The sequence below is a fragment of the Trichechus manatus genome, unplaced genomic scaffold (assembly GCF_000243295.1).
Source record: "Trichechus manatus latirostris isolate Lorelei unplaced genomic scaffold, TriManLat1.0 scaffold00008, whole genome shotgun sequence".
NCBI classification, from domain to species: Eukaryota; Metazoa; Chordata; class Mammalia; order Sirenia; family Trichechidae; genus Trichechus; species Trichechus manatus.
The window spans coordinates 30957644-30983935 of NW_004443944.1; the positions used below are offsets into that span (position 1 = coordinate 30957644).

Here is a 26292-nt window from a genome sequence, read left to right on the forward strand (position 1 = left end):
CCTTCCTAGTCATCTATGCACCCATCTAGCCATCTATCCATTCATCTATCCATCTTCCTATCTCTCCATCATCCATCCATCATCCAACCAGCCAGCAGGCTGGTCTGAAGTCCATCCATCCATCCATCCATCCATCCATTCATCCTTTTATCAGTCCATCCACACATCCATCTAGCCACCCTCCCATACATCCAGCCAATAAACAAATACCATTTTCCACCTCTTTGGAGGATATGGTTCTACACCATGTGATTAAGGACTCTGAATTCTAATCCTTAGGCAAGAGACCTTACCTTTTTTGAACTCCTGCTTCTGAATCACTAACACATCATGTCTGGTACCTAGTACCAAAAAACCCATTGCCATCAAGTCAATTCCAACTCATAGCAATCCTATAAGACAGAGTAGAACTGCCCCATAGGGTATCTAAGACTGTAAATGTTTACGGAAGCAGACTGCCACATCTTTCTTCCACAGAGTGGTTGGTGGGTTTGAACTGCCAAACTTTCAATTAGCAGCCAAGCACTTAACCACTGTACCACCAATCCTCCTCTAGTACCTAGAAGACACTCAATAAACAGCAGCTATTGGTATTGTTTTTTGACTATTATTTCAGTCCCCAAGAAGTGGGTGGGGAATGTTAGGAGATTGAAGGAGTGGGTGAAGCAGTATTTTGGGACAAGCTGGTCAGCCTCCAGGAAACTCCACTATGTTGCCTCCATGCTCTTGCCCATTTCTCTCACTCCATCAGCGTGGTCTACCCATTCACCAGCTTCAGATAATCAACGCAGGACATGGCCTCTCATCAGGGTTAAACTGTGAAATTCTTGGCTTCAGCCTCCTCCACTTACGCATCCTATTCTGTTTTCCCTGCTCCCAGTTCTCTGGAAGTTCACAAAGCCCGCAAGTTCTTTCCCCACCTCCATCTGTTCCCAGGAAAAGACTGGAGCCACACATTTATACTAGAATATAAAGGATTGATACGTGCGAGGTTTGTCTTTTTTTTTAATACGGCTTCTTCACCTGAGAACTCTGTGTTCAAACAGAGATCACCACCTTCAGTTACGAAGATGGACACCAGTGGAGGGATTTCTCGTATCAGCAAGCAGCTGAGGAGTCTCAGGCAGGTAGTAAAGGTCCTAGGTACCCAACACTCCTGGGAAAAATGGGTGCGCCTCTGCCCAGGCATGTAATCAGCGTGATTCGGGCCCTTTTGATCAACCCCTGAGAGGGTCTTGTGACTATGCCCATGTTATAGGCAAGATAACCGAGGCTCAGAGAGGGGTCAGGTTTCCGGTCTGGGACCCTCCCTTCCTTGCCTTAGACATTGACACCTCCCCAGGCCTCAGCCTTCCCCTGCCAGCCCAGATGCTGAATAAGAAAGGGCCTCCTCCTTACCCCTAGGAGGTCCCCTCAGCTCAGTCCAGAGAGGTCCCCTTCACCGGGTCCTCTGCATTTGGCTGAGTCTGGTAACAGGTCGGCCTTATATAGCAGCTGGAGTCTCAGCCTGGACCCAGAGAGGGAAATATCGTGTAAGTACGAGAGACCGGAATTCAGATTTGCTATGAGAATCAGGCATTGAGCCTCAAAACCACAAGGGTTTGCGGTTTGTGGCTAATTCTGAAGGCTGCTCAGTTCCAGATGGTGTCACATGAGCTGGGGTTTATCAGTTCCTGGTCTGGGCACATTCCTGGAGACCCCAGCTAGGCCCTCAGATTGGGGACCCAGAAGCAGCTCCAAATGCATCAGGTTTCCAGCTCTAGGACAGGCAATGCCCATTCCACATGGCCTGGGCAGACGGGATGTGCCCAGAACCGGACTCAGGACCAGGTTGATCCAGGTTCAAACCCCGTCCAACCCCTAACTCACTGTATCACCTTGGGGCAGCCACTTCCCCTCTCTGAGCCTCATATGATTTCTGTCTATAAAATGGGTATAATATCGGCCTCACAGGTGTGATTGGAGGATTAAGGGAGATGGATGTGGATTCGACTCCTCAAATTTAGGCCCTGTGCATAGAAAACATGCAGATGGGCATTTTTGACCTACAGAAGGTCTCCCCCCACTGCCCCCCCAACAAAATTTCATTGTAACATTTTCACACATAGGGTAAAGTTGAAAGATTTGAACAGTGAACACCCATATACCTGTCACCTTATACCCACCGGCTACATCTACCATTATTTCGTGATACTTGCTTTATCACATATATCTACCTGTCCATCCATTAACCCGCCTTTTACTTTTTGATGCATTTCAGAGTAAGTTGCAGACAACAATACACTTGTCCCTAAACACTTCAACATGCGCACCATTACCTAGAGTTCAAGATTTGTTTATGATTCTTTTCTTCAGCTGTAAAATTTACATACAGTGCAGTGCACAAATTTCAAGTATTCATTCACTGAATTTTGACAATTCTGTACAACCATGTAAGCCACACCCCTATCACAATATAGGGCATTTCCATCACTCCAGAAAGTTCCCTCCTGCCTCTTCCCAGTCAATCTCTCTCCTACCCCTAGAGTCACTGCCCCCTCCAAGACCTGCTGTGGCTGGCTTTGTCCCCAGGTACACCCTAGACCTCTTCCTTTGGCATTCAAGACGATCTGCCTTCCACACTCAGCCAGTGCTTATTCTTTCCATTCCCTTCCCACCACCCCTGGCCTCCTTGCCTCCAGGCCTTTACACATGTAGTCCCTACTATCTAGAATGTTCTCCCAACTCCATTTATCAATATTGTCCAGAAATGTCAGCTCCCCCAGAAAGTTTTCCTTGATAATTCAAAGCCACTACCCTTCCTCTGGACCCCAGAATGAGGTGCCCTTTCTCCAGGCAAACCAGGTCAAACAGGCACGTACCCAACTCCTAGCCCAGCATAGGCACATATGCCTGTGTAGTGAATGAATAAATGAACTCTTTTACTGGGCTGGGAGGTTTCTGAGGCCTCCTTTCTCACCCCTTCTCCAGCTCCAACCCAGGTCCTCTCTCCATGTTTAATTGGTGCCACCTCCTCCACAATTCCACCTTACCTACCTGTGAATTCCTATGAGGTGGGGACATTTCTCACTCCTTGTCAAGGACAGGATGGATGTGTTGCCCTGAACCCCACAAGGAGGAGTTGCTTCTTCTTCCCTCCCTGGGGCTCTGAAAGCAGCATGGCTGACCTCAAGTCCTGCCAAGCTCAGCCAATGTCACCGTTGGCTTCTGTTTATGTGCCCCCAGGCCAGGCCCTCTCTGGAACTCAATTTCCCCATGTGTAATGGGGGCATCAATGCAACAGTTAAGAGTGCAGGCTCTGGAGCTGGTTGCTGGGCTTGAGTTCTGCTGCCAGCTCTCTCTGATCCTCCGTTTCCTTGGCTGTAAGATGGTGATTGGAACTATCTCAACCTCAAAAGGATGTTGTAAGGCTCAAGTGACTTAATCATACAGAGCACTGAGAACAGGGCTTGGCACACAGTAGGTGCTCAGTAGGTGGTATTTTTATCCTCCACATCCAGCTCCCTGCCAGCTCCACATGACTGTGAGTTGGCAAAGGCAGTGAGGGGCATGAGGAAACAGCTTCAGTCCCAGCCCTGGGCTTCTTATCCATCTCCTGGGGGGGCTAGAAGGGCTCCAGGGTGGGGCCCCAAGAGTTGCACACACTTGAGTTCCTACACCTCATCTGATCTATCAGCCGTGAACAATTACTTCTCCTCCCTGGGCCTCAGTCTGACTAACTGCAAAATGGACATAATCATGCTTTCCAGCAGAGTTGTAAGGATTACGCGAGAAATATCTAGAATGTGCCTGGGGACTTGGGGGCTCAGTAAACACCAGCCCCCTGTTTGCTCCCCTGATGAAGGCCGCCTCTGTGTAGGAGTAAATTCTGCCGACCTGATATAAGTGTGGATTTGTGTCAATGGGTTTCCTTCTTGTGCCTCAAGTGCCCCCTCTTGGGAGACTAGAAATGACATCTCAAAATGATGATAATTATCTGGGTTAAATCGGCTCCTGGTCTTCCTTTGGTTAACACTTGTGTGCTCCCCATAGCCTGGCATTTAGTAAGTGAAATAAAACCAAAAAAAAAAACAAACCCGCTGCCATAGAATCGATTCCGACTCATAGCAACCCTATAGGACAGAGTAGAACTGCCCCATAGAGTTTCCAAGGAGCGCCTGGTGGATTCGAATGGCTGAACTTTTGGTTAGCAGCCGTAGCTCTTAACCACTGCGCCACAGGGGTTTCCAGTAAGTGAGATAAATGCTTATTAAACAAATATATTACTATTGAAAGAAAATGTGAAGAAGGCAATCGTGCCTTTCCCTCCCCACTCCCCTCGCCAGCGGGAACCACTGCACACTGTAAGCTGTAGAGGGCGGTGTACACGCAGGGTGGTTATTGTCAGTGAGCCAAAGCTCAATCCTGGTCCTCAGTCCTGAGCCAGCCAGGCACTGGTGGCCATGATACCGCCTGCCCTCAGTGGCCCCCTGGCCTCCCCGAGAGGATTAATGTAGCCCTGGCGCCAGGGAGATCACCTGGGCTTAGTGTCCAAAAGGCACTTTTGTCTGGAGTTGGCCAGGGATGGGGGGAGGGACATCCGATTCCCTCAGAGGAGCCCAAAGGTGAGTCACCCATGCAGGGGGCCACACAGGGGACTGCAGACATCAGGAAACAGCCCCAGCCCTACCACCCCCCCCCTCCACTCAGCACTGTCTCCCTCCTGGACTGTCAACCCACCAAAGCCACAGGGGGGCTACCAGAGAAGGGGCTCCCTTCACATCTTCTTTTATCCACCCCCACTCCCATCCTATGTGTGCAGGTTCAAAGCCTAGGTTGTGGAGTCAGATGGGCCTGGGTTCAAATGCAGACTCCCTAGGTGTGTGGCCTTGGGCAAGTCACTTAACAATTTCTCAACTGTATAATGAAGATGGAGTCCCTGGGTGGTGCAGTTAAGTGACCGACTATTATTCGAAAGGTTGGAAATTCTAGTCCACTCAGAGGTGCCTCAGAAGAAAGGGCTGGCAACCTGCTTCCAAAGGGTCACGGCCTTGAAAACCCTATGGAGCAGTTCTTCTCTACACACATGGGGTCGCCATGAGTTGGAATCAACTTCACAGCAACTGGTTTGTTTCGGTTTTTTCTCTCATCCCTACTTTGTGCAGCCACAGTTCTCAGCATGATGAAGCAGATGCCGACCCCACCTTGGGGAACTCTTGGTCGAGTGGAAGAGTGAGCCAGAGGTGCTGACAATCCAGCGTGTTGAGTGTAAGAGAGGGAGTGAGAGGCTCCCTGGCCGGAAGCTGCATGCACCCTGCGCACTGACGATGGTGGGCGTTGCCAGGCACATTAGGGGAGGAGGATGCTCCAGGAAGAGGGAGCTTGGGCACACACGATAACACACTGATCACGCGCCAGGCCCTCTTCTCGGTACTTTGCAAGGATAGTCTCATCTAATTCTCAAACAACTTATGAGTGAGTGCTACATTATCCCCATTTCACAAATGAGGAGCCTGAGGCCACAGACAGTTCTACCCCCTTTCCACACTCCAGGAGGAACCGGCCAAGGCCAGGTCATAGGCAGCCTTGAACACCCAACCTGGAAGTGTGGGTGATTTCTTGTTGGCAATGAGAATCCAGCCTTGAGGGGCTGTTGGGGGCAGTGTGAGATGGTCAGATGAGGTTAAGAATGGGCTGGAGGAGGGTGGGGTGGAAGAGAGGCGAGTGGGAGGCCAGGGAGGGGCAGGCGTGGTCTTTGTGAGAGAGACGATGTGTGGGTGCTGGGGCAGGGATGTGGAGTGAAGAGGAGGGAACAAGGCATGGTCAGGAGGTAGAATAGTGCAGCAATAACAGGAGCTAACAGTAACTGAGTGGAGCCCTGGTGGCGCGACAGTTAATTGCTCAGCTGCTAACCGAAAGGTTGATGATTCGAACCACCCAGTGACTCCACAGAGAAAGACCTGGTGATTTGCTCCTGTAAAGATTACGGCCTAGAAAATCCTATGGGGCAGTTCTACTCTGTCATATGGGTTCCTATGAGTTGAAATCAACTCCACGGAACGCGACAGCAACAACAGTAATTGAGTGCTTATGGGCAAGTCATCATCCTGAGGGCCAATTTAGCCCTGAAAGCACCATTACTATCTTACTGTCATCTCCATAAGGAGCCTTCGTGGCACAGTGGCTGCTAACTATTTCAGCAGTTCAAATCCACCCAGCCACTGCTCAGGAAAAAGTTGTGACAGTCTGCTTCCATAAAGATTATAGCCTTGGAAACCGCATGAGCAGTTCTACCCTGTCCTATAGGGTCGCTATGAGTCGGAATCAACTTGACAGTAGTGGGTATGGTTTTTTTTTTTTTTTGGTTTATCATCCCTGTGTTACTGAAAAAACTGAGGCTCAGAGAGATGAAATGACTTACTTGGCCGAGGCCATATGGCTAGTCAGCAGCCTGGATGGGATTTTAACACAGGCAGCTAACCCTTGAGCCACTTATTTAACCACTGTGCTATCCCTGATGGGAGTCAGTAGACACCTGGAAGTGAGGAAGGAGTTTAATTAAACCCCAGCGTGGCATAGCACTGGGCCTGGCATGTAGTAAGTACCAATCAATGTAGGGTAGATGGATGGGAGGGTTGGAGGGAGAAAAGAAGAGGGCAGATAGACAGTGAATAGATGGGACAATGGATGGATGAAGCAAATGGATGAGTGAATGGGTGGGAGGATAGATGGGTGACTAGATAGATGGGTGGATGGATGATGATGGATGGGTGGATGGAAGGATAGTCTCAGGGCCATCCCTAATGGTAGATAAACCTCCAGACGGGCTCCAACTCTTCTCTGCATGTCCCTCAGCTCCAAATCCTCTGATCCAATTACCAAAACCTCACTGGTACCTCTTCAACTCAGGTCCACCCTTAAGCGCCAACTTGGAGCCATTCCCCAGAACCAAGGAGGCCCATTCTGAGAAGCAGGGAGGAGCCCAGTGCCAGAAGGCAGGATCCCCAGATTCCCATCCCAATTCTGCTGCTGTGTGGCCTTGGGCCAGTCAGGTCCCCTCCCTGACTTCGGTTCCCCCATCTGCACTAAGAGCATTTGGTGCAGCTTTGCTCCGAGGTCTGTCTTGAGGTGTGTCCACATCTGATGTACAGCCAGTGGGGATCCTTCCAGGGTAGGACCAGTCTCATTCATCCTTGCATCCTGGAATGTCGTTGTTAGGTGCCGTCGAGTTCGTTCCGACTCATAGCGACCCTATGCACAACAGAAGGAAACACTGCCCAGTCCTGCACCATCCTCACAATCGTTATGCTTGAGCCCATTGTTGTAGCTACTGGGTCAATCCGTCTCATTGAGGGTCTTCCTCTTTTTTTTTTGCTGACCCTCTACTTTACCAAACATGAAGGAATCTGGAATGCCGGTTCCTTTTGTCTCTGGTAAGCACCTATTCACCCTTCAAAATTCAGCTCAGATGCCACTTCTGAGAAGCATCCCAATGACACAAAGACAGAGAGACACAGCCTCAGACAGGCTCAGAGAGACAAAGGGATGGAGAAAAAGATAGATTTAGAGAAACAGAGAAAGAGAGAGAGAGATCAAGGCAGGGAAGGGGTTGAAGGCAGGACAGGATACAGGCTGCCCAGGCCAACCAGATAAGTTTGGGGCTCAAAGCTGCAGAGATTAGGCCCAAGTCCCCTCACTCCCAGGTGCTCCTGCCTGAGGCTGGGGAAGGCATTGAAGGCAGAGGCCCAGGCAGGCCCTGTATGACTGGAGGAGAAACCAGCCAAGAGGTACTGAGATAGGCAGGTAGTTTATTGAAAGCTCAAGACTTGCTACTGAGGCCCCAGAGCCTTTTCGAAGGCAGAGTCCTATGGCTAGCCTTGCAGTCCCCACCCAGCATGGGGCAGAGTTGCAGGGCCAGAGTGCCTAGGTGGGTCTTGTGGAGAGGGGACACTGATGCTGTCACCAACACAGACTAGAGACTGGGAGGGAAATTGAGGCAGAGTGGGCAGTGGACAGGACTCTGGAAGTCAACAGGGAAGGATGGTGGCCACCTCTCTGCCTCAGGATGCCACGGTCAGCACAACAGCATTCTGCAAGGAACGAGAGTTCTCTGTTAGACCCTCTGAATCCTTGTACCTAACACCACTGCCACACCCCATCCCTGCAGCCATCTCTGTCCTCTTCTCCCCCATCCCTGGGGTTAGCACTGTACCTGGAACCCAGTAGGCATTCATTAAATGTTTAGGGAATGGATGACTGAACGAATGAATAAATGACTGGTGTAGGACAAGTTGCTGACTTTAAGACTTAAGGAGACCCAAATTCAAGTTCTATTTCTGCTGCTAATTTACTGTGTGATCTTAGGCCAGAAATTTGACTTCCCTCAGACTTAGTCTTCTTCTGAAAAATGGGTACAGAACTCCTAGTCTGCCTACCTCCCAGGGTCATTCCAAGGCTCAAAGCTGTGCTGGGTTGAGAAAGATTGTGAGGTCATGTTTATACTGAGCAGAAAAAGTATCATGATAGATTAGCCATGTCTGCCACAGCCACAGGATAAAGGAGAGACAGCCCATGGAGTTGCCACCTCTGGACCAAGGTAACTGTGATTCTTTGAGAATCTGAAGTTCCGTCCTTGTAGACCAGAATTCAACAGGAAAGAACTCTGTGATTGATTGGCAATGTCTGCCTTGGGCAAGGAAAGCATAAGAGCACGCATATCATGTATTTGCCATCCCTGAATTAAGTACTTTTAATTCTCTGAGCAATTTAGAAAATGGTACAGGCCAGAGGATGAGGCGTAGAATTCCCCTTAAGGATTTCAAGCAGGGCCCGCTATAGACAAGCTAAAGGCCCATTTGGGCCACATCTGCATGAGAAACTCACCTCTATGATCTTCAGGGCCGCATTGGCAAAACTGACATTGAGAACCTTAGGCAGGGGGATTCCAACATCCACATCCGCTGTGAAGAGGGAATGGTTGAAAGCAAAGTTAAGTGGAGGGGCTAAGGGTGGTACATGGTGATCTATTACTACCACTTTCCTTAAGCCAGCCATTTCTCTTCTTGTGGACTCAGTTTTCCAACTGGAAAACTCCTATTCATACCTCTAAACCCAAACAAAAACGTCCCTTTTCTGTATTGTCATCACTGGCTCCCCTCAGAAAAGCCTCCTTGAGGCCTCCTCAGCCCCTTGTACATCCTGGGTCATCTATAGTCTAATCATTTGTTTATATAATTATTTCCCACTTGATTACGAGCTTGAGGACAGGACCCAGATTAGACCCATCTCGACCCATCTCAAGACCCAGAGCCCAGCATGATGTAGGTACTAATCAATGTTGTTTGAATGAAAACATTGGTGCCTCAGTTTAAGCATCTTAGCAATGGGGGGACCTCAGTGTCCCCATCAGAACAATCAACAGGGGAATAAATCAGGCAATCCTACGTTCAGATACTCCATATGTCCAAGAAGACAGTGAAGGCCACCCATACCGTTGAGCTTCGGCACATATGCTGCCCGGATCACATCTCTGAGCCATTCTTCTAAACGGGATGCCTGCAACAGAGCACACGGAGGGCTTCACAGGGAGCAGCTCACCCCTTCCGAGGGAGGGAAATCCAGCGGTCTAGCTGCCCCAGATTCTCCCAAGCCTGGAGACATGGCTCCTGGTGGCAGTAGGGCTTATTCGGGTGGGCTGTCTACCCATCACCCCAAAGATGACTCTTTGATTTAGGCCAGCATCAGCCTCAGCCACACGAGCTTGGAAGAGGCACCTTCCTAGAGGAAGGGTCTCCAGAGCCTGGAGGGGGTGGTGCCTGAGGAAGAGGGAGGGAGACTTGCCCAGCTCTAGTAGAACTCTGTGAGGCCTGACTTCAGAACGCTGTCAGTTTAATGTTCTAGAACCTGAAGCCATCATGAGATTCTGGAACCTTAGAACTCTTAGAGAAGCAGGAAACTTAGGGCTCTGTGGGGCTCTGAAATTTTACAACTTTCTGAATTTAGGAAATGTATTACTTGTGTAAAGTTTCAAATTTTGGATCCTTGTGAGGTTCTAGATGTTTACAATTCTGTGAGGTTCCAAGACCTTGGAAGATCATGAGATTCACTTTCCTCAATGATCACTGACACACACACACACACACACACACACACACACACACACACACACACACACACATACCCGCCCTGATATTTGCCCAATCTAGCTTGTTCGAGCAGAGCCCAAACTGAGGCCAACTCAACCATATGGACCATAATTCATCCCTACCCCCTTACAATCCCCACCTGAAGACCCTCATCACCACCAAGCTGCTCACCCTCCCAGGAACTTACATCAAAGGGCTGAGCAAAGGCGGAGGCCAGCTTGACATGGAGCCTGATGAAGAGGAGAGAGATGTGAGGGGCCTGGTTCCCACTACCACCTGTTTAGAGCCACCCTGCTCCCCCACCAGCTCCACCCCCAACCTGCCCCAACTGCAGCTAACAGGGATCAGGAAACAGGGTTACAGGCCCAACTCTGCCTCTATCCAGCCTCAATTCGGAGACTCGATTTTCCTGCCTGTAAAATGGATCTGGAGGGATCTACCCTCCCTTCTGACACATCATGGCCACTACCTGTGATTCCATGGTCTGACTCCCAGCTGTTTGACCCTAGGCGAGTGGCTGAACCTCTCTGAGGAGTCACCCTCAGAGTCTGAGCAATGGACACCGGGCACCCTGCATACAGCTTGCACTCACTAAAGGCAGCAACCCACTGATGGACCACAGCTGGCCTAAGTGCAGGTCCAGAGGTGGACAAGAGCTGGATACAGGCCTCTACCTCCTGAATGGCTGAGGCACAAAATTTCCCCTGGAAGAGGGAGATTACCCCAGGTGGTGGGCAAGGCCTTCTGTCCCGGGTAGAGACCGGGCAGCAGTGGGGGGCAATAGGAGCCTGACGGGCCTGAGGGGGCACTGAGATAGGGCCAGGTGAGCACTGGGTGCCAATGGCTCAGGACAGGCAGATCCCAGAGACCCCTTGGAAAGCGCTTGCATCCAGGCAGGGACAGACAGCCCCAGGCTCCAGGCCATGGTGGGAGCACTGGACCTGGAGTATGGAGGCCCAGACTGTAGACATGGTCCCACAGACAACCCAGTTCGTGAGCCTGGGCCTGCAGTGTGCTCTACAAACTGTAAAGCGCCATGTGCGTGGAATGAAGGATTGCTATTGACCTCATCACCTCCGTTATTATTATTGACATGATGCCTAATTACCATAGTGATGAGAAGAGAGATCAGAGAAATAATAAGTCACAAGACTAACAAAGCATTTTACAATATTGCAGACCAGTTTGCTCGGTGGTTATGTCTAGAGCTGATAATTCAGGAGTTTGGGCTCCATTTCCTGCCTGATTTATCTCCCAGGTCCAGGTTTTGAGCAGCAATGGGGTACAGTGGAAGAATCCCAGCTCTGGAATCTCTCTCTCTGAGCTCCAGATTCTTCATCTGTAAAATGGTGTTCCCCCAGGCAGGTCCTGAGGGCAAGGATGAAGCTGGTAGAACACCTGGAATCTAACTGATGCCCAATAAATGGGAGATGGGTCCTGCTGGTCCCTAATTCTTGTTCCTAAAGACAAGGCCCAGGCCCTGACGTTACCATTCCAGGGACAGGGAGAGGTGCAGCTTGGTAGCTGAGGGAGACAGCTGGGCATTTAGAGTCATAACCTGCAGGGGAAAAACGGTCGGAGGTTATCCTCAAATTCAGGAGAATGAGCCGGAAGGACAGGTCTGCCTTGACGAGAGGTGGCCAACAGTGAATGTCCATCATCCACTGCCTCCCTCACCCTTTCTGAGGTCCTAGTGTGTGTTAAGTTTTGTGCTGGGCACTGGGGAGGTAACTTAAAGGTTCTGGTGTTGAAGAACCAGAGCATGAAAAGTGAGGGTGATCGGTGTGGTACGAGAGGAAGCCTTGGGGCTGCGGAGCTCAGAGGAAACGCTGGACCCAGCTTGCAGCAGGGGTCCAAGGGGGTAGGGAAAGCTTTCCCGAGGAGGCGACATCTGAGCTGATTCCTGAAAGATGTGGAGTTAGCCATGGAAGGGGAGAAATGGCATTCCAGGAGGTGGACCCTGAACAGACAAAGGCAGGGAGGTGAGACCTGGGCTACCTCAAGCAGCTGAGGCTTAGGGTACAGAGTGGGAAAGGCTGAGGATGAGGCAGGAGGGCACTGAATGTCAGGATCAGGAGCTCGGCAATGGGGAACCAGGGCAGAAGGAGAGCAGGAGAGGGACCTGCCTCTGCCCAGATGTATGTCTGGGAAAACTAGTGGAGGGTGGGCTGGAGGGAGCTGGAGGGTTGTCCAGGAGATAGCTGAGCACAGAAGGCTGGGGAGACAGGAGTAATGCCCGAGAGTCCAAGGAAGAGTGAACAGGCCTCAGGTCCATCAGATGTGTGATGAGGGAGCAGGTAGGAGTCTAGGCAGGCACTTGGGTCTCAGCCCAGCTGAGACAATGGGAAGAAGGGGCCTTCCTGTGCTGTGCTTCATGCAGTCTCCCTCCCTTGAAGTCAGAAGGAATCCTCCAGCAGCCTGGGTGGGCCAGCTAGCTCCTCTCAGAGTCCCCCGGCCCTCAGTCACTCACCCCGTTCAACTCAAAGAGCTCTTCAGGAGTCTTTTTAGTGACATTGGACAGCACGCAGATGACAGCCGGTATGGAAACCGTGGCCTTCTTGTTCTGGAGTGTGAAGGTGGGAGCTTCCTTCACCCGCAGTGAGAGTAGGAGGTGCTGGCCTGGGGGCAACTTCCCGAGCGCCTGGAGAGAGGCAGGGCAGAGCAGGGGTATGGGGGCAACTTAGACGCCCCGGTAATAGAATCGATCAGGCAGTCAACACTCCTGAGCACCTACTGTGCGCCAGGCACCGTGCTGAGTACTGACTTGACAATCTGAACCTGAGAGGTCTGACATTCTGGTGGGGAGACACCAACCCATGGAACACCGTATCTTAGACTCTCCATTTCACTCAGGGTCAAAGTCCTCACCCAGGCTCTCAAGGTCCTAGGTGATCTGTCCCCTGCCCTCCTCTCGACCTCACCTCCTTCCACTGTCCCCCGCATTCTCTCCTCTCTGGACTCACTGGCCACCTCGCTCACTGTTCCTCCAACCTGCCTGGCAGCTGTCACCTCAGGGCCTTTGCACTTGCTATTCCTGCTGCTTGGAATGGTCTTCCCCAGATATGGCATGGTTGCCTCTCTTGCCTCTTTCAGGCCTCTGCTCAAATGTCTCCTCCTCAGTGAGGCCTTCACACCCCCTCCCCCACTCCTAATCCACCTTCACCACTCCATTCTCCTCCACGTTCTGTCAGTGTTTATAATCTATTTACTAGTTCGGTGCCTGTCACCTGCTCGTCCCCCTCCCCCACTAGAATGGCAGCTTCTCAGGCACAGGGGCTTTTGTCTATTTTTCGCCTTCTGCCCCTTCTGCATCCTCAGCACCTAGCACAGGTCTTGGTACATAGTATGTGCTCAATAAATATTAGTTGATTGACAGAATAAATGATACGACTAGGAAATTCTGAGACATAGAATCGCCGCCCTCAGGACACTTGAATGGTGGAATTTGGGGACCAATTCCTCAAGCCCAGGCTCCCAGAGTTGCAGGGTCATAAAGAGACAGAGAATCACCAGATTCCACCGCCATGTGTCTACAGGATCTGGAGCCATAGAAGCAGACGCAGAGCGGGTGCTGTGCGGTTCTGATGCTCGGAGGCCAGCGAGTGGAGAACAAAGGCTTCAGCCTCCAGTGGCAAGTCCAGCCTCCCCGAGCTGGAGGGACACTTCCCGCATCCACATGTCCCTGCCTGCTGCCCCTACTTCCCCCAAGTCTCTCAGCTATCTTACAGCCCCTGCCCTCAGAAGGTTCTTCTCAGTGTCTAACCTCAATCGGTCCTTGCCTACGACCCCACTGCCATTTAGCCAAGGAACTCCAACCACACGCACCAAGAGGGCTTTGCGTCACCACCTGCAAGGACTCACAGAGCTTGTCTTCTGCCTCCCTAAACTCAGCTGCCCCTTCCACCCCCTCCAGTGGAAAGCCAGGCCCTCTGGGCCCCTTTCCAACCTTTATTAGAATCTGCTATTTCGTAACGACCTTGTAGTGGTCATTTCGTCAGTATGAATTCAGAGTCTCACAGCTGGAAAGTAGCTAGTCCAGTCCCAGTTGAACAGATAGGAAAGCTGAGGCCGGGCCCTCCTGTCACATACTGATGCCCACCAGCCAAATCTCCCTGACTCTTCTCCCTTCTCTTCCCTCCCTAAGGCCAGTACGCTGAGTCTTCTCTCTGGGGACAGAGATCAGGACCAAGTAAGGCAGTTGAGGGAGAGGGCTCCGTAACCAGCAAAGAATCCCCCCATCCTGTCCTCTGCCTGACAAAGAAGGAACAGCCACAGGGTGAATGCCCAGTTGACTTCTGGCACAGCCAAACCCTGGCCTTTCCTCTCCAAGGAAAATCTGCTGCCAGGAAACAATAAGATATTGGTCATTCACACTTTAGGGTGAATTTGGACTCGATATTCAAATACAAGCTGCCCAGAGTGCTATATTAAGAACGATTTTAGAGTCTCACTCACTCATCAGATCTGCAATGATCAAAGCCCATACCTCCCAAATAGGAGAGGGTCACTCACCTCAGGGACCAGAGCCACCAGGTCCGTGGTTGTCAGTGGGACGTTGCTAGGAACCTGGACCCAAGACCAAATGGGAGGAGGTATGAACACAGCAACAGGACGGGAATCTCTCAGCACGCACAGCGTAGTTCTGTCCACACACAATACTAATTATACACACATCCCTACAAACACCCATGCTTGTTCTATCAGCCTTCGATCACTGAGTGCTTACTACACGCCAGGCACATGTCAAGGGCTTCTCATGCTTCTGCTCACTTCACCTTTACAACAGCTCAAAGAGGTGGATGCTATGATTACCCCCCTTTTACAGGTGAGGAAACTGAGGCTTCCGCCCAGGGCCCTACAGCAGGTAACTTTTAACCAGAACTTTTTAACTACTCTGCCAGAGCTCCAAACCTGAAGGTCCAGGGATCAGATCTGATCCCAGACATTTTTGCTTTTTACCCAGACAGTATTTTCAAAAACTACAGATTTGCTTGCAGTATTTATGTATCTGGAAGTTGCATACAAACTTGCCAGCTTCTGGCTAAAAAGTGGAAAATCTGGTCACACTGGCCCTGTATCCCCTCCCCTAGAGGCAGCTGAGTGGCAGCCACACAAGAGATGGGGCCCAGGTCCCCCAATTCACCGCAGTCTCACTGGAACTGTTTCCCTTGTCCTGCCACCTGGCCAGCCCCCATAGCCCTGGGGTTTGAGACACCTGAACTGCACATCAGCTTCTCAGAACAGACAGTTCTCACAGAATAAACACACAGACACACTCTCTCCTGGTCAGAAGGACTCCCAGACACTCACCCAACGCTCAGCTATCCCCCTTTGGGGGTGGACAGCACCCAGGATGGGGCCTCTGAGATCCCACTCTCTCATTACAACACTCACATGCACACACTCACGCCCACAGGCTGCTCACACACACACCGTCTCTCACATGGAGCCTTCATCTGACTATGACTCCTGTAGCAAGAAGACGCCCGCCTCCACTCAGGGCCTTCCAAGAGGCCTTCCCAGAGGCCTTCCAAGTACTCTCTGGACCCCACCTCCAGGGAGACACCAAGCCCTGCTCCACTGGGTTTGAACTTCGGGTAGGGAGCCCAGAGTGTCAGAATTCACTGCCTCTGGAGAGGGCTGAGACCAAGAGAATGCCTCTGGGTGGGGCTTCTGGGGACTGGGCCTTCCAGACATCTGTGAGGATGTCAAAGGGGCCAGAATTGAAGCAGGGAGGTCTCAGAAGCTTCAGAACAAATGTCCAAGTGACCTTTGGCTCAGTCCAACCCTAGTTTTCTTCTCTCCAACTCAAATTTGCAGTAGGGATGTTAACCATTGACACTTTAGTATAAATTGTGGCTTCAACTCTGGAAGGGCTCATCTGGTGCAGGGATAGAGAACCGGCTTCATTTCATATGCTAGTTCTAACCAATTGAAAGTGGCATCCCAGAGTGATGTATTGAGAAGGATTCAGAGGTCTCGTTCAGGTTTAGCCAAATCGAGGGCCATGATCAATTAGCAATGTGTGCCACAAGTACAGGAGTGGGCAGCAGCCGTGTGTATGCTATAAACTTGTCCAACTCCTAGGACAGAGAAAGGGGCTCGGCAAGACTGCGCAGGAATGATGTGACTAGGTCAGTGTTGCATTGCCAAGACACGACAAGGCAGGGAGCCCCCATCCCAGGGTCCCCTGCTGCCACACTCACCAGCTCAGGGGTGATGTCCATGTCAAGAGCACCGTTGGTCTGCAGGAGTCCAAACATGGTGTTGAAGAGGTACAGTGGCACTGTCACTTGGGATGTGTGGTCCTCCTTCGGGGGGATCTTGATGGGCTTAGGGGGCTTGGGAAAGTCGATGATGTCACCAGCTATGCTCTTCACGATGGGCTGCAGGTGCAGGAGATAGGATATGGGAAGGTCTCGGGGCTGCTCACCCACCCAGCCTTGACCCAGCATCCCCTACACGGCCCCCACCAGAACCCCACCCCACCCCCAGCTTCAGGCAGGCTTCCGCAGGCACTCACGTTGAAGTCCAGCTCTATGTACTGGTTGGAGATGAGAGGCAGCGTAGCCAGAGAAAATTCCACTGACCCAAGAGCCCCAAGGGGTACCAGGCCTGCATGGGGTTGGGGGAGCCAAGAGAAAGACTCCATGAGCCCAGGCTCCAATAATAACAGCCTCTATCTCCTTCTATTGAGTTCCTACTAAATGTCCAGCACTGTACTATGTATTCACTTGAGTGCTACTGTCATCTCATTTTACAGATAGAAACTGAGGCTCAGGCAAAGAAATTCAACAGCCAAGGCCATCCAAGCCACGGAGTGACAAAGCCAGGATTCAAACCCAGGCTTGCGGGTCCTTCAGAGCTGGTGCCATTAACCATGTTGCTGCCTGGCCTCTCTCATGTAACACCACAGATAGAGACATATCTGCACCAAGTTTTCTATCCTTATCCTGGTTATGCCTTCTTAAACTTTTCAAAGCCCTTTTGTGAACACATCTGTGTCTCCACAGGGCTCAAGGAGACTGGAGTCTGCTGAGGCTTTAAGCCCTCTAGGCCTCTGTCATCTTGTCTGTCCAGTGATGACATTAGTGATAATATCTGCCTCATGTTTCTGACAGTGCTAGATATACTGCAGGTGCTCAGTAAATGCTGGCCTGAAGCCTCCCACTAGACGGAGAACTGCAAGGCTCCGAGTCCCTGTGCCCTGCTGAACCGGCCTCAGCTCAGGGCTCCACCACTAGGCCTTCTCAAAATGGCTGCCTTGTCAGTGTGAGGAGGAAGTGAAAGATTGCAGAATTCTTCCCACTTCCCTTAGTACCCCCACACCCTTGGCAGTGGGAGGGAGGGGGAATGGGGCACAGAGGAGGGGGTTGGGCCCCAACTTACTCAGCACAGAGCCCAGGAGCTCATTCATCACACCCAGCACACTGTCCACCATGGGGCAAAGCTACGTCGGGAGAGACAGACATCGCAGGAAAAACAAAAGTGAACACCAGCTTGGCACAGGGGCAGCAGCATTTCCTTTCAGTGATTTGCTATGTGGTCCCAGGGACCAAGGCCAGGTGGAATGTGGACACTAGCAGGGGACACAAGGTGTGAGGCAGAGGAGGGGCTGGAGCCTGGGCTTTGGCTTGAAGTCTCAGAAGACAGAGTGAGGAGAGCAGAGGGCTGGGGCCCCCAAGCCCTGCTTCCCTTTGTTATACAGGTCCCATCAGTAAACCCCAAAAGATGCTTGGTGGGGGGAAGGGGGTGACACATTTCAGAGGCTGGTTAGGGTGTGGGGACAAGGTCTTCCTTTGATAAATCAAAGATGGCTGTGGTTCCCTTTGAGGTCTCAGGCCCCTCCTGCCATCCCCAGGTGGGCACGGGGAGGCCAGAGCCCTGGGGTTCCCTGGGACTCCTAGAATTATGGCCCCCAGAGGGGAGCCTCCTCCCCTCCACCAGAGAGACAGGCCTGACTCCAGGGTGTCCACCACCCATGTCACTGTGTGTTTCTTGAAAACCCCTGCGCCATGAGAACCGGGGGGGCGTGGTCAACTTCCAGAGCCCTGAGGGTAGGAATCGCAGAGTGGGAGGTCCACAGTCCACCGGAGTCCAGCCCCTTCATTCTACAGCTGGGGAGAGCCAGGCCCAGAGAAGATGGGCAACTTGCCCGAGGCCACACAAGACCCAAGGCCTCTCACAGAGAGACAAGAGGGCTGCGGCGCTTAAACTTAGGGCCCCAAACCCCGGGGCCTCTGAGGTCAGGCGCGTCACAGAATCCAGAGCAGGAGGCCAGAAGGGGCTGTGCTGGGCAGGGAAGCAGTCCCCTTGGCGCCAGCCATGTATGACCTGCAAGAAGGAGGCTCCAGGGTGGTTGGGTTAGCTAATTGCACGAGAGAAGCCAGAAGGAAATCCAGATTGTTAAGAGAAATCTCCAATTTCTAAATGTTGGCAATGAACTCTTATTTAAAAACCTCTTTCGAGCCACACAAAACCCGTCTTCTAGCCCATTTTCCCAGGGACCCAATTTAAGGGCTGTGTGTAAATGCACCCGCACCCCTGTATTGAAATCCACCTGAGAGTGCCTGGGGAGAAGCCCCCCCACCCCACCCCCCCGCCCCATGAGAGTGTCTCACTTCTCCTGCTGAGCTTCTTTAAGCCCTGGACAGGTCTGCCAACCTTCTGCCCATCCCTGCCAGCCCCATTGCAGACATTCTTCCCAAGGACTTACAAGGAAGATACAGGCAGGCCTGGGAGCCAAGAGGCTTTGACACCCCTGCTGGCTGTGTGGCCCCGGCAAGTCCCTGACCTCTCCAGCGTCAGCCAAGTCAGTGTTGGGCCAGACCAGCTTTCCTCAAGTGTGGTTTGTTTGCCCCAGTGGAAGCCGGGAAGGCCATGGACAAGCATCCTTGGTCAGTTTAATCATAATGTGTCTAATTTCTGATACTTTAATACACACATATATGATTTTCTGGATGTGATTGCTAAGCACAGGGCTCAGTTTAAAATCATTAAGTGAATCACTTTAAGGGGAATTAATTTAAAGCTAATTTACAGAAAAAAATCAAGTCAATAATAATACAAGTAGCAAAAATAGAACAGGTAGTAAGAAAATAACTTGAATTTGGGAGCAGAGACTCAGGCCATCTGGTGTTGTAAACTCAAGGCTCTGATGTCTAGGGGCCAGATCCACCCACAGACACAAAGGTGTGAGCCGGGGAAGCCGAGGGGCAGGCCAGGATGGGATTACCCAGGGGTGTGGAAGGGAAGTACAGCCTAATCCGGCTGGCGCCAGGCCTTACATAAAGCTGAGTTTGGGGAGGGGGGAGTGGGGGGGAGTGGGGGGGCACAGCCCAGGGGGAGGAGCATGCCCACTGCAGCCCCCACACTTACCAATCCCGGCAGCACCTTGGAGAGTGTCTGTTCCACGACCCCAAAAAGCGGTGCCGGCAGCAGCCTAGACAGAGCAAGATGTGTGAGGGCATGACCACTGCATGGGGGAGCACCAGCCTGGATGACAGATGGGAAGGGTGGGCACTGGGGGCTCTGCATTTCTCCCATCTCCTCTCTTGGTGCGATTGGCTGGGTCTTTGGATTTAAACCCAGCCATGGACCCTGGGGCATTCCTTCCCCAATTGGCTTCCGTTTCCCCATCTGCACAATGCCCACCTCATGGAGTTGTTGCTGCCAAGATTAAGTTGGAGCACAGTTGTGTCTGGTATACAGTTAGTGCTCAGTAAGTGTCTGTTCTCTTTGTGTCCCCCAACATTTATAAATAAGTGACATACGGGCCTAGAACAGCACCTGGCTCAGAATAGGGGCTCAATAAATATTTGCTGAAGGAATGAATGAATGAATGAATGAATGAGGGAATGGCCTGAGGATGGGAAGTACATGTAGACGGACTCAGGTCTGTTTGGAGACTATGAGGTGCAGGCCTGGGGTGGCACCCTCAGGATCATAAACACAGGATGCCAGCACCATCCTGGGCTCTGCTCCTGCCAGCCCAGAGGAGTAGGGTGGAGCTGCTGGAATTTAAGGAGCCCAAAGACCTGGCCTGACATCCCCTTACTAAGGTGCTTCTGGAGGCAGGAGCAACAGGGCCATTTAATCTGGCTAACCCCATTCCTAGGAGCTAACACGGAACCATCTGGTTACCCTTCGCTGTCCAGGGCCACCCAGCAAAGATTGAGGGTGATTGGGGGTGTAGGATTCAGTCTGGAGTGTAGAAGCTAATGGGGAGATACAAGGTGTAAGGCAGGGGAGGGGCAGGTGTGGCTGGAGGTGGGTACAGAATGCTGGGGGAAAAGCCTTGGTCCTGAGTTCCCAGACCAGCCTCATCTCCATCTCTGACTCAAACTCTGTGTATGTGACCTTGGGCAAGTCCTTTTCTCTCTCTGGGCCAAGGTTCAACCGAAGTGTAGTGAAGGAACTGGGTTGCACATGGGGACACTGAGACCCACACAGGGGACCGGGCTCCCCTGTTGTCACAGAGCAAGTCAGGGGCAGAGCTGGCTGTTCTGATGTGCCGGGAGCAGGGATTGGAATCCCTGCGGATAGATCCCAGATGGCCCCGGACCTGCTCTACCTGGAAGAAGGGGCATCGAACCCGGAGGCTGGAAAAGGGGTGGGGGGGCCGGCCTTAGGATGGGCGGCGCAGGTTGCACGCTGGTCAGAGAGACCTAGTGTTTAGGGACCTCAGTCTGTCGGTCCGCGCATAGGGTGGAATCTGGCGGGGCCGGCGGGGTGGGGGAGTCCTTTCAGGCCCCGCCCAGCCAGTTGCTAGCGAGGAACCGAGGAGACACCCCAGGTACGCGCGCCAAGTGAACCGAGCGAGTCAGGGGAGCGGGGCAGCGGGCTTGAGCCTGCGACTCACCCCGACAGCACGCTGATGTGGCCCAGGAGCGTGCTGCAGCGCTTGAGGATGAGGATGGGCGTGCCTCGCGCACTCATGCCCAGCGCCACCCGCGACGACACGTTCACCTCGGCCGCCAGCTGCAGAAGGCCCCCCAGGGGGCTGCAAGAGCCGATGCTGAGGACGTGGCCAGGCTGCGGGCCCCACCTGCCAGGACTTGCCCCAGCGGCACCCACCCGGGGCTGCCCCTTGCCCTCCCAGCCGCGTCTGCGTGAGCCCTAGTCGACTCCCTCCACCTTTTGCCTCACAGCCCCATTCTGCAAGTCCCAGCGCCTCCTCCATCCCCTCTGGCGATCCCCAGGCACAAGGGTAGAGATCTGGGGGACTGCAGGATAGAAGTCCCTTGGGGGCAATGGGTGGAGGTCCCTGAGGGGGCGGTAGTGGGATGGAGTCCTGGGGGAGTAGTGGGGTGGGGAGTCTCTTGAGAAGGAAATAGAGCAGGCGTGGGAGGACAGTAGGGTGGGGGTGAGGGGGACAATAGCATAGTGGCCCCCCATGGGACACTGGAGTGTGTGGGGAGCCATAAAGTAAGGTCTCCAGGGCAACTCACCCAGAGCCATGCAGGCCCACCTTGGTGTGCAGGCTCAGCTGCACCCCGAACCCTGGCAGCAGTTTCAGAGACACCTGGGGCAGCCTGAGCTCCTCAATCTTCAGCCTGGAGTGGACGGCAAGGAAAGAGCCTTCATTCCCAGACACTCCAGAGCCACCAGTCCAGTAGTGCCTGGACCATCCCAGACTAGGCAGGGCCCAGAGCCTGTCTTGGCTGTGTCCACCTTACCACCCCTAACCCATAGAACCAAGTGTGGGCCCTTGGGCCTGTTACTTCGCCTCTCTGGGTCTCAGTTTCCTCACCTATGAAGTGGGCTGATGCTAGTACCCATCTCATAGGGGTGTTGCAAAGACAACGCAAGATGATGCAGGTGCAGAAGCTGGTGCAGCAGGAGCTCAATAAAAGTCACAGCATCATCTTCATCATTGGAGGCTCAATCCCGGTACAACCTCTAGCCTTGATCATTTCTTTCCACCCCCATCTAGGCTCACACAGAGCAAACCATACACAACTTGAAGGCAGGGAAGGGGATAAGGAGACACTGGTCAGGGCAGGGCTCTTGAGCAGAGACCTGAAGGAGGTGAGGGATGAAGACAGGCAGATACCTAGTTTAGCCCAGAGAGACTAAGCAACTTGCCCCTGGTCACACAGTGAATAACTGGAATTGACCCCAGAGTTGAAACCCACAACCACAGTGGCACGGCCCTGTTCCTGTTCTGCCTGACACACAATAGACTTGCTATTTTCAGATCCTAGGACTCCCTACCCAATGCCCCCTGACACCCTGATACCCTCCACTGCCTGCTAACAAATTAGAAATAGTCAATCCCTTCTCTACTCCCTGAAGCAAAGACCAGACCAACCCTCCTCTAGGGCATGTATTAAATGGGCAGCCAAGAGGCCCCACTGTGGGTACTCACCCAGAGAGCTCCTCAACGACGCCAAAAACCCCTCCAGAGCTCAGCAGGCCGCCTCCTCCAAGCAGCCCTCCTGAGCCCAGGAGGCCCTGATTCACTGATGTGACCGTCCCCAGCACATTCTGCAGAACGGGCCCCCCGACCAGCGAATTCTGGATGGCTGCAGAGAGGATGGGGATAGGAAAGAGCTGGAAATTCCTAGGCCACCCCCAGGACCACGGCAGCCGCCCTATTCTGAGCATCAGTCAGACCCCATTTTCTAATGGAACTGACCCAGAGGTTACATTCAAATAGTAGAAACCACTAAGCCTGCACTGCAGGGTGGGCGGCCACTCACACTGCATGACACATGCAAGGTGCTCAGGAAGTGTTTGAATGAATGAATGAGTTGCATGACAATCCCTTCATGTTACAGATGGGGAAACTGAAGCCCAGAGAGAGGCAGACACTTGCCCAAAGTCACACAACAAATCGAGTATGACTAGGACTCCTGACCCCAGCTGCCCTGCAACACTGCAAGGAAGGGCAGAACCAAAGGAGAGGAAGCACAGCAGCCACCAGGGACGTGATTAAGATGGAGGAGGTGATCCTTGCTCCCCCAGGGGCACCCCAGACCTGGCTCTGTGAGGCTTATGAGAAAGGCAGAACACAAGGGACCTCTCCGTGGAGGTGGGGTATGGGGAAGGCCAAGCTGGCCTCCCTAAAGCATTTCCTGATCATGACTGCCCTACTCCTCCCCAAGACTGTCACCCTGAGCTGTTGGGCCTTGAAGTACCAAATGCCGAGTAGAGAGTAGAGTTCCCCTACCCCAGAAATGTGGGGCAGAGGCACTGACGTGGCCAGGCCCTTCCCCTTCACCTCCTCAACCCTCCTCCATGCCCATCCCAGAGCCAAACGCAGCCCCCATGTAGCCACAGCCCATATCCACCCAGTTCACAGCTCAGAAGAAAGTGAATTAATCACCCATTCCAATCTGCAAAGCAAACTTATAACCGTCTGAAGAAACTCAGCCACTTCCAGTGTCCCAGGAAAATATGCTCCCCAAGCAGTTGAGAATCTCAACTTGTTCTCATCCATTCTAAGTAGATCCTTAAGTATGTCTATTCAACAAACTGCCCACCTCAGGCTCACCTTTGCCGAGCTCATCCTTGTCGATCCGAGCGAGCGTGCCCACTGTCTCGAGCAGCCCCTGGCACGGAGTTGCTAGACCCCAGAGAAGAAGCAGAGACCACAAGCCCAACATCATCAGCCACACCTATAAGGAGGCAGAAGAAGGAGCTCCTGTACCCAAGCTTTTCCCCTGTTCCTTCTCATCACCAACCTCGGGCCCTCCACCCCACCTGGCACAGCCCAAGTCTGGCTTCACTCCCAGGAAATCCCTCTCCATCCAAATGCAAGCCACGCTAACATACATGCAGCACAGTACACTTCCAGAGCGCTCTGAGGTCTACAAGGCACTTTCCAAGCCTCTCCCTCATTGCATCCCATTTTACAAATAGGAAAACTAGGCAGAGAGAGGGATGAGGACTTGACCAAGGTCACAGAGCTAATCAGTGACAGGGTGAGAATTCCAGCCCGTGTCCATCTGACTTCCAGAGTCTTCGTCCTCTGGGGCCCCATGAGCCTGGGCTGCTCTCTGGAGGGACAGCTACAGAGGGGCCATCCCTTCCAGGACAGAACGCCAAGAGCTTTAGTTCTTGGACCTGCTTCCTGTTGGCTTGCAAGACCATTTCAAAAGGTGTGGCTGATTGGGAACACCAAACACTTAGACTTAACATGCCCTGGTCTCTCTTTCGTCCTCCTCCACTCCAACTCCAACATTGCTAGAGAAAGGAATGGGATGGGAGGCAAGAGATTTGTTAAGCCAAAATGCACAGCTAACTTACCAGTTTCATAGAGTGGAATTTTTATTTATGGAATCCATATCTGCCCACCCAATCACATATCCATGTAACCCCTCAAGTCTCCCTGCTTAAGCCCTTCAATGGCTCCCCACTGCTCTTGGGATAAAACCAGGCTCCTTGCCATTATGCACAAGGCCCCTGCCTGCCTCTTTGACCTCCTTAGTTTTCCTTAAACATGCAAAGCCCTTTCCCACCTCAGGACTTTGCACGTACTGTTCCTTCTGTTAGGAAGGCTCTTCTGGTTCTTTGCAAGACCGACTCCTTATCCTTCAGGTTCCAAAGAATAGGTCACCTCCTTGGAGAGGACTCCCTGTTTCACCTTGTCTAAAGAAGCCTGTCTGTCGCTAAACATCTCCCAGAGTATTTCTACTAAGGCACTTAACACAGTTTGCAATTATACTTCGTTTTTTTGTGTTCTGGTGTATCATCTCTGTAAGCTCCCCGAGGGCAGGAGCTGTGTCCAGGGCCTCCTGCATGGTTGTACATTCTGTGTGCTGCAGGGGGCGCCTGCCAGGGAGGCATTGTTGTTGATAGTTGCCGTTGAGTCGGTTCCAATTCATGGCTCCCTCATGTGTGCAGAGTAGAACTGCTCCATAGAGTCTTCAAGGCTGTGATCTTTTGGAAGCACATCACCAGGCTTATCTCCCAAGGCTCTCTGAATGGATTCAAACTGCCAACCTTTCGGCTAGTAGTCGAGTGCTTAACCCTTTGTGCCAGCCAGAGATCCTCCAAGAAGGCGAGCGAGGATGGAATCCAGCCGCACTTCACTCTCTAGCCGTTTGCCCTGGCTCAAGCTGTCTGCCCAGAGAGGGCATCTTTTCCTTATTAGCACAAAGGTGCCCTATGAGGGTCGTATGAGCGAGCAACAACCTTGGCCGTGTCTGTTTTGTTTCCACTGGACTGATCCCAAAGTGGCTCCTGTAGCCTTCAGGTCTCATAGAAGGAAATGTACTCACAATGGGAGACCAGTTGGCTCCCATGACTGAGAGAGAAATGGCACTCCCTGAGCCCTGTCATAGATTCTGTACCCAGCCCATCCAGTCCTGCCATGACCTTGTACAAGAGCTTTTGCCTCTCTCTGGACCTCAGTTTTTCCATCTGTAAAATGGGTTTTTCCCCCTCCTGTCACCCAGTTTCCTCCTAGGGATGAATTCTTTCCATGCCCATTAATCAGGTGGGGGCAGCAGGAAGGTCACAGGGTCAAAAGCTGGGAAGAGGGACAAGGCTGGGCAGCTTCAGGCTGACTTACCCGCTCCTGCAGCTCCTCGAGGGGTGGGTGGGGGCTCCCAACCTCCTGTCGGCTCCTCCACCCGCCCAGGCCCAGAGGTGGCCCTTATATGTCCACAGCGGCTCTGGAGACACAAAGGGGGCACAGCCGCCAGAAATCCGTCAATATGTCATGTCAGAAGCAAATTGCGGTTTTCCCTGAGGGCCTGGACTAAGCCTTCCTTCTGGGGGAAGAGTGGCAGGGAAGTGAGGGGCCTGGGGTCGGTGCCCAGAGCTAGAGGCGGGGGTGGGGCTCTGCCACCTGCCCGGTCAGCTGCACCTATAGGGTCTCCCTCCAGGTTTCCCCAAGAGCCGCCCAAATGGCACAGAATCCAGCCTGCTACTCCCCGCCCCCAACTGAGGCCCTGTTCAGGCCTAGCAGGAAGATGGCCCTGAGACCTGGAGAGAGGCACTGTCAGCTGAGTTGGGGAGGGACACCATCTCCACCCCCACCTCCCAAGACCCAGTGTCCCTGGGGCACCAGAGCAGGCTGCTTTTATCCCCTTCCAGAGGCTGGTCCAGATGACAGTGGTTAGAAAATCTTCATTCATCCATTTCTTCATTCGTTCTGCAGGAGGTGCTTATGGAGCATCCAGTATTTGCTAAGTGCCGGGGATACAGCAGTGAACCA

The 26292-nt window shown here is 52.6% G+C and overlaps 1 protein-coding gene across 1 annotated transcript; it reads right to left on the reverse strand.

Annotated features, from left to right (window-relative positions):
- Positions 1-8016: 8016 nt before the first annotated feature.
- BPIFB3 (BPI fold containing family B member 3) lies at positions 8017-23740 on the reverse strand. The gene is made up of 15 exons (XM_004370442.2): positions 23623-23740; positions 22495-22651; positions 21575-21679; positions 20986-21126; positions 19503-19566; positions 17514-17574; positions 16648-16739; positions 16331-16510; positions 14637-14690; positions 12595-12765; positions 11615-11682; positions 10312-10354; positions 9471-9534; positions 8863-8939; positions 8017-8069 (listed from the first exon to the last, which is right to left on the reverse strand). The coding sequence occupies exons 1-15, from the start codon at positions 23735-23737 to the stop codon at positions 8040-8042; spliced, it is 1422 nt and encodes a 473-aa protein (XP_004370499.1). The 5' UTR covers positions 23738-23740; the 3' UTR covers positions 8017-8039.
- Positions 23741-26292: the final 2552 nt, after the last annotated feature.

Excerpts from the sequence above, each read along its gene's own strand:
- BPIFB3 (XM_004370442.2), bottom strand. The coding sequence starts at position 23,737 with ATGATGTTGGGCTTGTGGTCTCTGCTTCTTCTCTGGGGTCTAGCAACT. Across the intron at positions 19,567-20,985 it reads CACATCAGCGTGCTGTCGGG|GCTGCTGCCGGCACCGCTTT; the intron begins GTGAGTCGCAGG and ends TGCTCTGTCTAG. Across the intron at positions 16,740-17,513 it reads GCTCCTGGGCTCTGTGCTGA|GCCTGGTACCCCTTGGGGCT; the intron begins GTAAGTTGGGGC and ends AACCCCATGCAG.